This window comes from Micromys minutus (genome assembly GCF_963924665.1).
Source record: "Micromys minutus genome assembly, chromosome: 11".
In the NCBI taxonomy this organism is placed as follows: domain Eukaryota; kingdom Metazoa; phylum Chordata; class Mammalia; order Rodentia; family Muridae; genus Micromys; species Micromys minutus.
In genome coordinates this window covers 44,623,406-44,635,372 of record NC_137980.1, presented here as the reverse complement: position 1 = coordinate 44,635,372, position 11,967 = coordinate 44,623,406, and the positions used below count along the sequence as shown (strand labels likewise).

At 50.2% G+C, this 11,967-nt stretch overlaps 1 protein-coding gene across 1 annotated transcript; it reads right to left on the bottom strand.

The window, feature by feature from the left end:
• Positions 1-332: 332 nt before the first annotated feature.
• On the bottom strand, positions 333-11,365 carry WFDC5 (WAP four-disulfide core domain 5; the record flags this gene model as incomplete). Its single annotated transcript, XM_080925559.1, has 4 exons — positions 333-541; positions 7,194-7,334; positions 7,426-7,566; positions 11,281-11,365. 4 exons carry the CDS (start codon positions 11,363-11,365, stop codon positions 333-335), a joined length of 576 nt encoding a protein of 191 aa, XP_080781685.1.
• Between the last annotated feature and the right edge of the window lie 602 nt (positions 11,366-11,967).

Here is an 11,967-nt window from a genome sequence, read left to right as displayed (position 1 = left end):
ATCCCAGTCAGTCAGAAAGACCGGGTGACTTATTCAAGATCACGCAGACTGTCCGTGGGCCTTTCAGGGGACCGGTTCAGCACTCTTGATACTTTTTGTGAGCACCCTTCTGCGCGTTTGGCTGCTTCCCTGAGCTCCTCACACAAGGAGCACTCAGTTTTATCCTAACACTGCCCAAGGTTTTCTAAATCCCCATCTTACTGAATGTATAAGCAAGACTAGCCCCGTCAAGCTGTCCCTCCTTGAGGGTCTCCTAAAAGGGAATCCGCAGGCCACCCCTACCTCCCACGCTCCCAGCCACGCCCCTCCCCGCGGGAGGCTCCTTACCTGTCTCAGCCTCCAGGGATTCCAGCGCGCTTGTACCCCAAGTCGCCACCCGGCTGTTTTCTGCCCCAGGCCCCGCTGCGTCTCACTACTGCGGAGGCCCCGCGGCCCCCTCCTTTCCTGTGTTCCCGTCCCCCGCGGCTGAGGCCGCATCGATCGCTGCCGGGGGGAGGGAGGGAGGCCGCGGGCGGCCGGAGGCGGTGGTTTCTATTCTTGCCTGGGATGGATGGGGGCCTAACAGCTGGGAGCATCTTTCAAAGTCAGAGCTTGGAAGGATGGGCCAGTTAGCAAATGGGGACACCTTTGGAGAAAGGTTTAAACCTTTGTCCCAGGAGTGGCAGCAACCAGGATTTACTTAATTTAGTGATTAATATGTGACTATTTCAAGTGACTATTTCAAGGGACATGTCCAGTCATGTTTAATACAGACTTGGCAGGGACAAGCTCTTCAGCTTCTGAATTTATAGGTGCCACCCAGGTATTTACTCAGACTGTGGAGGTCTGAATTAGGAGGTGGGGGAGGATGCATAGGGTCTAGTACACTCTTCTTTCAAGTGAGTTGTGGAGGCAGAAACCTGTCCTTCTGTCCTGGAGGCTCAGAACTTCGCCAGTCAGTCTTGATTATTTCCTACGAGGAGGACGGCTGCAGGCCTGACAGCGTTGTAAAGAACCCCTGTCATCCTCCAGCATTTCTCTGGGGCGGGGCTGCTGTGTGTGCTCCTTCACTGTTAACAATAATCGCCAATATTGATTGAGCATCTCTTTTGGACCTACACAGGCCCCGTCCCATCTCACTCAACCTGTGAATGTACCTGTTGGGTGGGTGTGGTGTTATCCGGAAACTGTAGGTTAAGGCTTGGGAAACCTCTAGGTCACGTGGCTGAACGACAGAGGCTCGGGATCCCCTATGTCATTTGCAAGTTCTGAACTGGGAATGAGGCTCAGTTGGCAGAGTGCTTGCCTGTTGGGTATGAAGCCCCCCACCTCCCACCCCCCCACCCCCCAGGGTTGATCTTCAGTACTGTGTAAACCAAGCACTGTCGTTTATATCAGGAAGCTCAGCAGCCAGGGGGTGGAGGATGGGGATTCCAACAGTCAGGAGGTGAAGGTGGGGGAATTAGAAGTTCAACCCTTGGTTGAATAATGAGTTCCAAGTAAACTAGATTACATGAGACTCTATCTCAAGTGTTCTTTCTACAAGCAGCATTAAAAATATTAAGAAGAGGGCCGGGGAGATGGCTCAGCAGTTAAGAGCACTAGCTGCTCTTCCAGAGAACCTAGGTTCAGTTTTCAGCAACCACATGTCAGTTCACAACTGTCTATTACTATTGTCCAATGGGAGCTGATGACATCTGATGTCATGTGCAGACAAAATGCCCATACACGTAAAAAAAAAAACAAAACAAAACTATCTTGATAAAGGAAACAGATGAGTCTTAAAAAAAAGTCTTTTGTTTAACCTAATATGTTCCAGATATAATTTTAGCATGATATCAATACAGAAAATAAGAGAAATATTTTCTATATTCACTTTTGGGCTAAGTCTTTAAAAATTATTATACTAATGTTGGTACTGTTGTTTGCAGTGTTACAAATTACCATAATTCCAGCAGCTCCCAACCCTACGAACTAGCAGTTCATCATTTCTGTAGATCAGAAGCCCGAGAGTGCCGTAGCTAGACTCTGTATTCATTCATGTGTGCGTGTTCGAGAGCATAAGTGTGTGTATGCTATTAGCATATGTGTGTATATGTGTATGTGTGCTGATATATGTATGTGTTAGTACATGTGAGTGTGTACTTGATTGTGTTAATGACTATGTGTGTGTGTGCATTAACCTGAGTGTGTGCTTGAGTGTATGGGACTCACTGATTTGCTCCTAGTGTATGGTGAGGTATAATCAGACTATGTTAGGTTGTGACTTCTGCTGGCTTTTGTGAAGTTACCATACTGGAAGGGCAAGGAACCGAGGGTGACTTCTGGCTACTGCCAGGTGAGTATCTAGTTCCTTCACCCTTCTGGGGTGAAATGCTGCCAGCAAATGTTTGCCAGCAGAGCCTCCTCTAGCTGAGGCTCAGACGCCCCCTCAGGCAGTCATGTGGATGTATCGTCCAGAAACCTGTGCTGGGTTTCTCAAGGAAACCATGACCTAAGAAGTGTGTATTGATTAATCCACTTCATTTGTGGCAGATTGTTACCCAGAAATAGATAATGACTTTGCCACTGGATTCTGTGTGACCTTGGGCCAAGTGTTTCTTCTTGGCCTTTTCTTTTCCTTATGTGTAAAGTGGGAAGAGCATCTCCTCCCAGATTTCAGAGTGGGTTAGCACACACTTGCCATCCCCACGAATAACTTTTCCTGCCTTTTCCTTTCTCAGGCGAAGTTAGCTGCAGGAACAGAAATGGATTCCCAGTGGCTTCACTAGAGAGGAGAGCCTGTCTTTTGCAGCAGACACAGCTACCCATCAACAGCACTGAAGGTCAGCTCCTTGGGACTCCTTCCTCCACTCTTTGGTGGGACCCTCATCCCAGAAGTGGGGGATGCTGGTGCTCTCTGCGCAGCCCTTTGAAGATCCATTAGACTTTTGTGCGCGTGCTGGCTCCTGGGATGTTTTCCCTTTGGATGACCTACAGTTTGTGGCTGTTCGTTAAACCTTCCCAAGGCTGCCGAAGCCTCGTGTGGCTACCAAGGGGAGAACTGAAGTAAGAGCTACACTTATTTTTATGATTGCTGTATGGGCTATGCCCAGTGCCACCTGCTTAGGAGCCTCTTCTCTTTCTGGCCCACACACACACACACACACACACACACACACACAGGTGGGGCCTCGGGGAGAACACTTTAAAATCAGCACCATCAAATAAATCTTTGTGATAAGATTCTTCCTGGGGGAACCCAACCAAGATGTTTCCCAAGGTTGTAGGTATAGCAACCATCTTTAGGGAACTAACTGCAGTGGGCTCATGGGAAAGGAACAGAAGGCTGACTTTATCCTATTAGTGGAGACAACGGTGGCTTCCTAGGAAAGCCTGCCCAGCGGACTGATTATTACTTCTGATTGGCCTGTCTTGAGCTACATGGACATCCCGCCACCCCCCCGAAAAGAAGCTGAGAGAGGAAGAAAAGTTAATTTACCTTGTCAAATCATTATAAAATGTTATTAAAATGCACGAATGTACAGAAATGGCTGAACTAACATTTGGTGTTCCTGTTTCTGTGTTGTCCTGGGAAATATAAGTTCCATAAGCACTCCAGTGGCTGGCCGAGCCGTATGTCTAACTGGAGACGTTACAGCTGGAAAGGAGGGGTGGGGAGGGCACCTTCTCACTCCTACTAAAACTCAGGGCTTGGTTTTGGAGAAGCTTCCAGGATGAATTAGGCCTCTCATGGCCTCCAGTAGCCTCCCAGGCTTCAGCAGACTGGTGTAGATTCTAGCTGGGCCTTTACCTCATCCACTGGAGTGTGTAAGGCACAGCCCGTAGTAAGTGCTCAGAAAACACTATTGAACGAATAAGGAAGGAGAGAAAGCAAGAAAGCCTTGGTGAAGGAACCAGGTTCTTGGCACGCCAGGACGGTTCCCACAAGGGCAGTGGAGGGAGGCCCTGGGTTTGCAGCAGGAGTTTGGCAGCTGAGAAAGGAGGAGACGCTGCATAGACAGGCCAGTCTCCAAGGAGCAGATGGTGAGTGGGCCAGGAGCTGGAGTAGAGGGACTGTATGGAGATCCCCCCTATAGTTAGAAAAGCCACAGCCTGTGACTCAGCACCTCCTGTCACTCCAGGGAACACAGCTCAGAGTCTGGATCCAATTTTTGATTGGTTTATATGGGAGCTTCCTTCCGGAGTCTCTGAGTTTTCCTTCTCTGTCAAGGATGACATCCAGGACAATCAGATGTGAGCCAACAGTGGCGATGACTGAGCTGTTCCACACAAACGTCTTAGAGCTGTTCGAGCCTCTTTTTTAAATCTGCGTACACCGTTGCTAAGGCTGGACGGGTTCTTCCAAAGCCTACTGTAATTACTTAACAAGGATGTACAGAATTGGGTCACAACAGTTACAGGCTGGTCCCAGCTCTAGGACGTACAACTCCTTTGACAAAGAGGTCTAAATTAGCCTCTTTGGACCACAGCTCTCTTCATCTGTGAAATAGGACCGGGTAGGGCTGTGAGGCTTCAGTGGGATTATCCATATGAGTGGAAGGTTAGGGAGTCCAGGGTGGGGTTCATTGTTATCTAAAGAAGAGAGCACCACACTTTAATTCTGGGTATAGCACCTCCCAACTAAGAGCTGGGGCAACTCTTTGTCTAAAGGCTGCCACTTCTCCACTGCCAGATGGGAGTACCAGGTCTTCTTCCTGCAGGTGACAGAGTAAATAGTGTGACAGTGTTTTAAAGTGGGAAGCAAAGGGTAGGCTCTTCCTCCAGAAAGAAATAGTTTCTAGCAGGCCTTTGCTGTGTCACCAAAAGCCCTATATCCCTGTGGCTTCCTGACACAAATATTACCCCTCCCAAGTGTGAGGGTTGGCTGAGATAGCTCATCTTTAGGCCGGTGGCTTCTGGGTGAGCTGTTTGTGGTAGAGGCTGGAAGCTTCCCGAAGAATGTTGCCTTGTGGCTATTAGTTCCATCCAAACAGGTTGGCAGTCAGGCTCCGAATTAGTGGGAGAGCTGCCTTAGCTTCTCTTCCTGTTGCTGTGGCTAAACACTCTGACAAATGCAATGGAAGGCAGAAAGGGTTCATTTAAGCTCACAGCTCAAGATACAATCCTTTATGGCAGGGAGGTCAAGGCCGCAGGAGCTAGAAGTAACTGATTACAGTGCATTTGCATTCAGAAGGGAGTGATGGATACATGCATGCTGTGCTCAGCTCAGAAGGGAGTGACAGATGCATACATACACGCTATGCTCGGAAAGGTCCTACCCACAACCAAAGCGGTTCTTCCTACATCAATTAGCTTATCAAGATAATGTCCAGAAACTTGTCTCTCAGGTAATTATAAGGCTTTGCCAAGTTGGCAATTTACAGACTACAGGTGGGACATACACTATCTAGGGAATCTGTGGATGAGAAGGCACACCGTGGGCAGAGATGATGATCCTCTACATTATCTTGTTTATGTGAGGAGGCTCAGAAATATCCAGAAGCTCACAGGTTTCATGACATCAGAGAGCTTTCTTTTTCCTATGTGTCACCTTGGATCTATGTTGTTGGCAACTGTTACGATGAGCCAACAGTTTGGACATTTGAATCTAGTGAGAAGGGTTGTAGCAGCCAGAAAGTGTCACTCTCTGCATCGTCCAGACTGCAAAGGGACGTGGTAAAGGACTCACATGGGTTACACTGCAAGACCATGAGGACAGGACAGAAGAGGCACAATTCCTAAGTCCACCTGCCCCAAGCCTAGCAGACAAAAGGGTGCTCAGCAGAGAAAGGGGGTGCCTTCTTTCTCAACTGTCTGGGTCCAAGGAATGGATGGATCCTTGCTGAGTCCTCCCAAGAAACCCTTCTTAGGCCCTGACTGTAGACAAGTAAGACACAGCCCAAGAGCGGAGTCAGACATACTCTACAGTGACATCGCAGCCGCTGGGGCACCTTTCCCTGGATGTGGGACAATCCAAATGGTCTTGGCAAACATTTGGCTCTGATGTGAGACAGCATTGACTCCTTGGGTGAGAGGCTCTCTTTTTGCTCCCGACTCTGCCAGGAAGCTGTCTCAGACAGAATTCTGCATCTCTTGACATCTCTTTAACCCTTGTTAATCTTTATTTATTAAAACAGAATTGGGCTCCGCCTTGGCAGGTGGTGGTATCTAGCTAGCGTTTAGGGGGATTGTTTAAACCAAGCATAAGGGCTTTTAATGGAATGAATCACCGTTTTCATTGCACTTGGCTTTGAAGCTCCATGCTCTCTCTGGCTGGTGACCTGGCAGTCTTATTTACCTTAGGGGCACCAAACCTCCTCTCTCCTCCCCTTCCCCGACACCATCCCTTGGAAATGGGTTGTTCCATCCAAAAGTGAGCCATTTAAATGAAGGCATTAAGTATGTAGATGTACGGGGCACTTTGCACAACTTTACAGGTTATGGGGAGGTTCTGCAGGGATGGTGTGGACTCAAACACATGTATGGATGGACTGATGTTTGGAAAATTCTTGCTGGACGCACATTTTTGAGGGAGGATTGTCTGTAGGTAGGTTCAGGGAGTGAAGGGGCTGCCTGACTTGGCATTTTAAGTGGAGGGAACAATGTATAGAGAGATATAAAAATGGTTATGAGGTAGGGTGGGAAGCTCAGCTTGACAGTGGAGGGGGGTGCTGGAGCCATGAACTGTGCCTTTGATGTCTGGTGTGGACCTTGGCACTCGGAAGAGAACACGGGAGGCACAAATTGTCAGGGAGGTGACAACGGACAGTGTTTGACAGAAGGTCACAACTCTTTGGAGAGATGATCTGGGGTCGTGGAACCCCTGGTCCCCGCGTCATGATCTCTTCCTGGTGGGAACCGCACCTGGGATGCAGAGCCACAGATCCTAAGCCAGAATTAGCCTAGAGAAAGGGAAAGAAAAGGTTAACCCCTCTTTTGTAACAGGGCTCCTCTATTTAGATCCTATCACTCCGACTCAGATGGATGCTAAGACAGGCCTCCCTAGCCTCCTTCAGAAGGGCAAACTGATGTCCAGGGTGGCACCGAATGCTCAGTAAAAGACCCGAGGAGCCCAGTTTCTCTGCCTTGCTAATGGAAGCCCTTGGACCTTCCTTCCCCAGCTCTGGCCATGGGGACCCTCACGTCTGAGGAAGGTATCCTGCTGAGATTATTGGCTTGGAAGGATATCCCAGAACCTGGAGGGGAAACGGAAAGGAAAACAGAAACGGCACCTTTGCTGGGATCTCGGCAGTCCCGGCCACAGGCGCTGACACAGCACCGCTTCTTGCCGGAGCAGTCCAAGTCTTGGTTACACATGTGCCTTGTTGGACTGAGGCAGCGAAATTGATCCACGGGGCATTTGCCCGGCTTCACTGGAACACAGGGGCTTGGGTGAGTCTTGCTGGTGCCCATTAGCCCTGGGACTTGAGGTTCGGGTGTTGGCACAGTGGGGAGGGCACTTACCAAAGACTCTAGGGGTACACTGGAGGAAGCAGGACCGGAGGCAGCACTTCCAAGAAGAGGGACACTGTCTGTCATTCGCACACTGGTCTGGAATCTTGTGGCCGCAGGGCTTGTCGTCTGGCGGGCAGCCGCCCAATTTGTCTGTAGGAGAACCGTCAGGTCACATAAGCAGATGCAGCTCAGGGTTGTGTTGGGAATTGCAGGACCGAGTATCTCAGTCTCTTACGGCTTGCCTGCCACCAGGATGCATTTTATAGATTTTTTTTCTACTATCTAGGACTAATTTGACACTCAGGTGGTATGTGGATAGGAAAAAATGAAATGAAAACCCTCAGGCTATAAAGATCGCTCAGTTAAGATCAGGACCTGAGTTTGATCCTTAAGACCTGTGTGAAAAAACAAACAGACAAACTAACTAAACTGAACAAACAACTAGAAAAGGGGGGCAGGGTATGAAATTTTAACCCCAGCCCCAGGGAGGTGGGTTGATCCCTGAGGTTTGCTGGAATTCAAGATTAATGAGAAACTGCCTCAACAAGGTGGTTGGCACCTGAGAGATGACACCTTAGACTATTGTCCTCTGGTCTCCATGTCTCCACATAGGCATGTGCCCGTGTACACCTGTACACCCATACCTCCATGTGTACACGCACACGCACACTCACACAAATTCTCCACCTCAGCTGAGATTGTGGTAGACTGCCCCTGCCCGCCTGTCCCTCCTCGGCTTCATTATCTCTCCCACTCCTGAGCTGTTTCGAGCCAGCTCTCTCTGCAGGGCAGGGCTTGCCGTCCGTTTCCACTCTGGCCACTTGATCAGTATATTGATTTCATTGAAATGTCACCTCTTAAGGCCCTGCTTCTCTGAGCCCACAGAGCTGGGTCAGCACTGGGGTATGTGCCTACAACTGTCTGTTCCTCTCCCTTGCTAGGGGCTGAGGTTTGTTGCCTGCTCACCCTGTTCATCATGAGCACAGCCCAGTGCACAGAGATTGGGGCTTAATGGCTGTTGGAAAAAGAGGGATTTGAAGGGAGGCCCAGGATTGCATCTGTGTTCTCTGCCTGCCACCCCGACACACCTACGACGCTGTGCTCTCCTCGGCTGGAAGTGGCATTAGCTTAGATTCAAGAATCTACTCTGTCCCTGGACCTTTCTCCGGAACAGCTCTGGAATGCTCTGACCTGGAGTTGACCTAACCAGTCTTCTTGTTGAGACTTTATACGAGAGGTGGAAGTCCTCTAATGAGGAAGAAATTAAGGCCTGTGAAGGACAGTGACCAGCCTACCCCACACGGGCCTGGGCTGGGCTAGAATTCTCTGGCTCTCTTTAATCTTTATGCCCTGCTTTGGCTGCTTTGAGCTACAGGGCTGGGGCTGGTCCTAGGAATTCAGCTCAATCTAGCATCATAGAAGCTTAAGTTGGATCCAGGATTATGAACATAATCCTCTAGAGCCTCTTCCAGAAGTCCTCCCTGCAACCTACAAGGCACGGGATCTTCCAGCCCAGTGGACGCTCCCAGTCCAGACAGCTCCATTTGTCTCCGTGTCAGTCTTCTCTCTCGGTCCCTGCCTGGGCACTGGTTGTGCACATAGTAGGTGGTTCTTTGCTCCCCGCACTATCAGCTTTAGTTCCTGAACTGGTAGTTTGAGTTGAACTGCTGCCCCCTGCTGGAAAGTAAACAGCTTAGCCTGGGAGGGAGCACAAATTCTGAGGAATGTCTCTTTGGGGGAGGGACATGGAGTCTTTGGGAGGGAAGAAGGGTTCTGGGAGGGGGAGGGGTGTAGGAGGAAGAGCCTTTGGAGACTATCTGCAGGCCAAGATTTAATACCAAACCCACAGCCCAGCACAGAGATGCTCAGACCTCAGAGAGTGGGCCGAGTGGACCTGTCTGAACTCCAGTCGAGGAAGTTGAGTCTCTAGTGTGTGTGTAGCATGCGCGGGGCGGGAGCAGAGAGGATGGGGAACTGCTGGAGGAGGGCCCTGGGGTTGGGCTTCAAAGGATTAGACTGACAGGGAGCAGGCAGAAAGCTGGCATTTTAAAATGAGACAAATTGTTGGTGTCACAATGTGGAGACATGAAAGTCGGGACTGTACAGAGAGGTGTGCAGGGGTCTGAGTGCTCACACTGCCATGACTACTCTCCTCACCTTCCCTCCATATCCAGGTTTCCTACTTGTGACACGCACGCACGCGCGCGCACACACACACACACACACACACACACCACAGCTGATATATAGTCTCCTTCCTTACCTGTGTAGCAACCATACCTGGGCATGGTTAAACAGATGTACTCAGGTACATGAGCACGCCTTGTCCTGAGTGCGTGCGCAGCTCTCTAAATGGAATTGCAAAACTGCCAACACCCTGACATTTGAATGAGGAACACAGGATCTTATACACAGAAGCAGCTGAGCCTCCACCAAGACAGGCCAATGCCCTCCTTCCCTCGGCCCTGTTGCCTTCTGCCAGTGTCTGAAATTCTCCTGAGAGCCAGGCAGACGCTTCGTGGGAGAGAAACTAGGAAAGGATGGGTGACATGAGCGGGCGATGGAAAGGGTGTCACATCTGCTGGAGCCAGGTCTCACCCTGGGTGTGGTGTCAGACTGCTCTCCTAGGACCTCTCATTTGTTCCCTCCCCCAAGTCAGCACAAATGCTACACTTATGGCCATGTCTGACATTTATCCTTCAAGGCCCCATTTACTCCTGAGATGAAAGCACAGACCCCATTTCATGGGAGTGCGTGGGTGAAGGGAACCTCTCTGACCCACAAGAATGGCCATCAGACACCATGTTTGATACTGTCTCAGTCTTTGGCGCTGGCGATTGGTTGAGTAGTATGCCTTGGTTTCTTTACCGGCAAAATGGGGATAAAACCAGTGCTGGCTCACGACACAGCACTGAAGACTCGGTTGTGACGGCTGCATGAGTTAACACAAGGTCTGACCTTGGAACCTACTAACATCCTTCATCCTCAGCTTGGGATCTCCAAGCTCGTCCTCTTCCTCCTCCTCCTCCTCTTCCTCCTCCCTAAACCAGTTCAAGCCTGAGTCAGAGGCCTGTGCCTCTGAGGAAGGAATAATGCAGGCTAAAGGGAATGGGCACATCGTGTGGGCTGTCTTCATCTGCCTGTCCTCCACAGGTTTCCTCAGCCTTGGAGGACGGGTTTCCGTCCCCATCTGTTTACTACCCCCGACCCCCCCCCCTCCCGAAGCAGGTCTAACTCTCCAAAAGTAAATGTAGGTCACAAGCCTCAGAGGAGGATGGAGGGATGGCCTCGCCCAGACAGGGAGGCACCTGTGTAAGAACCCCTGTGCCTCCTTCACTGTCAAACCGACCCGAGCTTTGTCAGGGATGGGAATTTACTGAAGCTGGAGAAAGGAAGAAGAGAGACAAAGCTAGAGATCCCTCCCATCGGACCCCAGATCGCAGCAGCCACTCGCCTTACTTAACTCCCAAGTCTCCTCTACAACCGTCACTGGTGGAAGCATGTCTTCCCTACACCGAGAGGCACGCTGACACATGCATTGTGTCCCTAAGCTTGGGCACAATAAGCATATGAATATAGAGGCCTGCTCCGACAGGAACGAAGAAGGTACACACGTACACAGAAATAGTGCATGTCCTTAAAAAACATTCAGATGTGAGTGTAGGCACAGGCAAGCTGACAGATAAGACACAAGCACGAACAAGTCTGATGCAAAATGCAGGCTCCTGAGAGCACTGAGGCACACACACACACACACACACACACACACACACACTTCACTCATCACTGGCTCTCCCACAGCCTTCACTCTCCACAGAAAGGCAGAAACTGCCCGGCTGGAGCACAGCAGCTCATAACACTCACCTCCTTTCTTTCTACACAAAGCCACAGGCAGCTGAGTCTCCATAGCCAGGAGGACTGCCAGGAGAAGGGAGCTCTGGATTCTCATGTTTCTTTCCTCGAACCCAATAAGCTCAGGGCCCAGAGGCCCCCAAATTAACACCTGGAGTGACAGAGATGCCAGAGCAGTTGAGTCAGAGGAGGAGGACAGGAGGAGGACCAGGAGGGCTTGTGCTTCTCTGATCTGGGCCCCACCCTCCCACTCGCTGCCTACTGTCCTTAGAGCAAGGGGTGCTTGTGCAAGAGCAGGTAGCTGAGGTTTCTTGTGTTAGGGACTTGAATCTCGTGCTGCCTGTATTGACGGCATGGCCTTTGAGTGTTGGGCAACTCTTGCCTGTCTTTGGGGCTCAGTCTTCTCATCTGTATTGTGGGAAGAGGAAGAGGAGGGGTCATAATGAAAGCCACACATAGAGACTTTTCCCTTTAAGGCAATTTACTCACATGACCTACTCTGCCTGGGAATGCAAACCTTAGCCTCCTCCACCCTCTGACTGACTACAGGTTTCTGGAACAGCTGGTACAACCAGCCCAGTTTATTGTGCCCAGAGACTGAAGATACACTAGGAGATGCCATTGAGTTCTTGTTCTGTGAATGCTTACTAAGAATGTAACTCTTCCATTGATTTCCTTTGGTTACTACCCTGGTTAGTC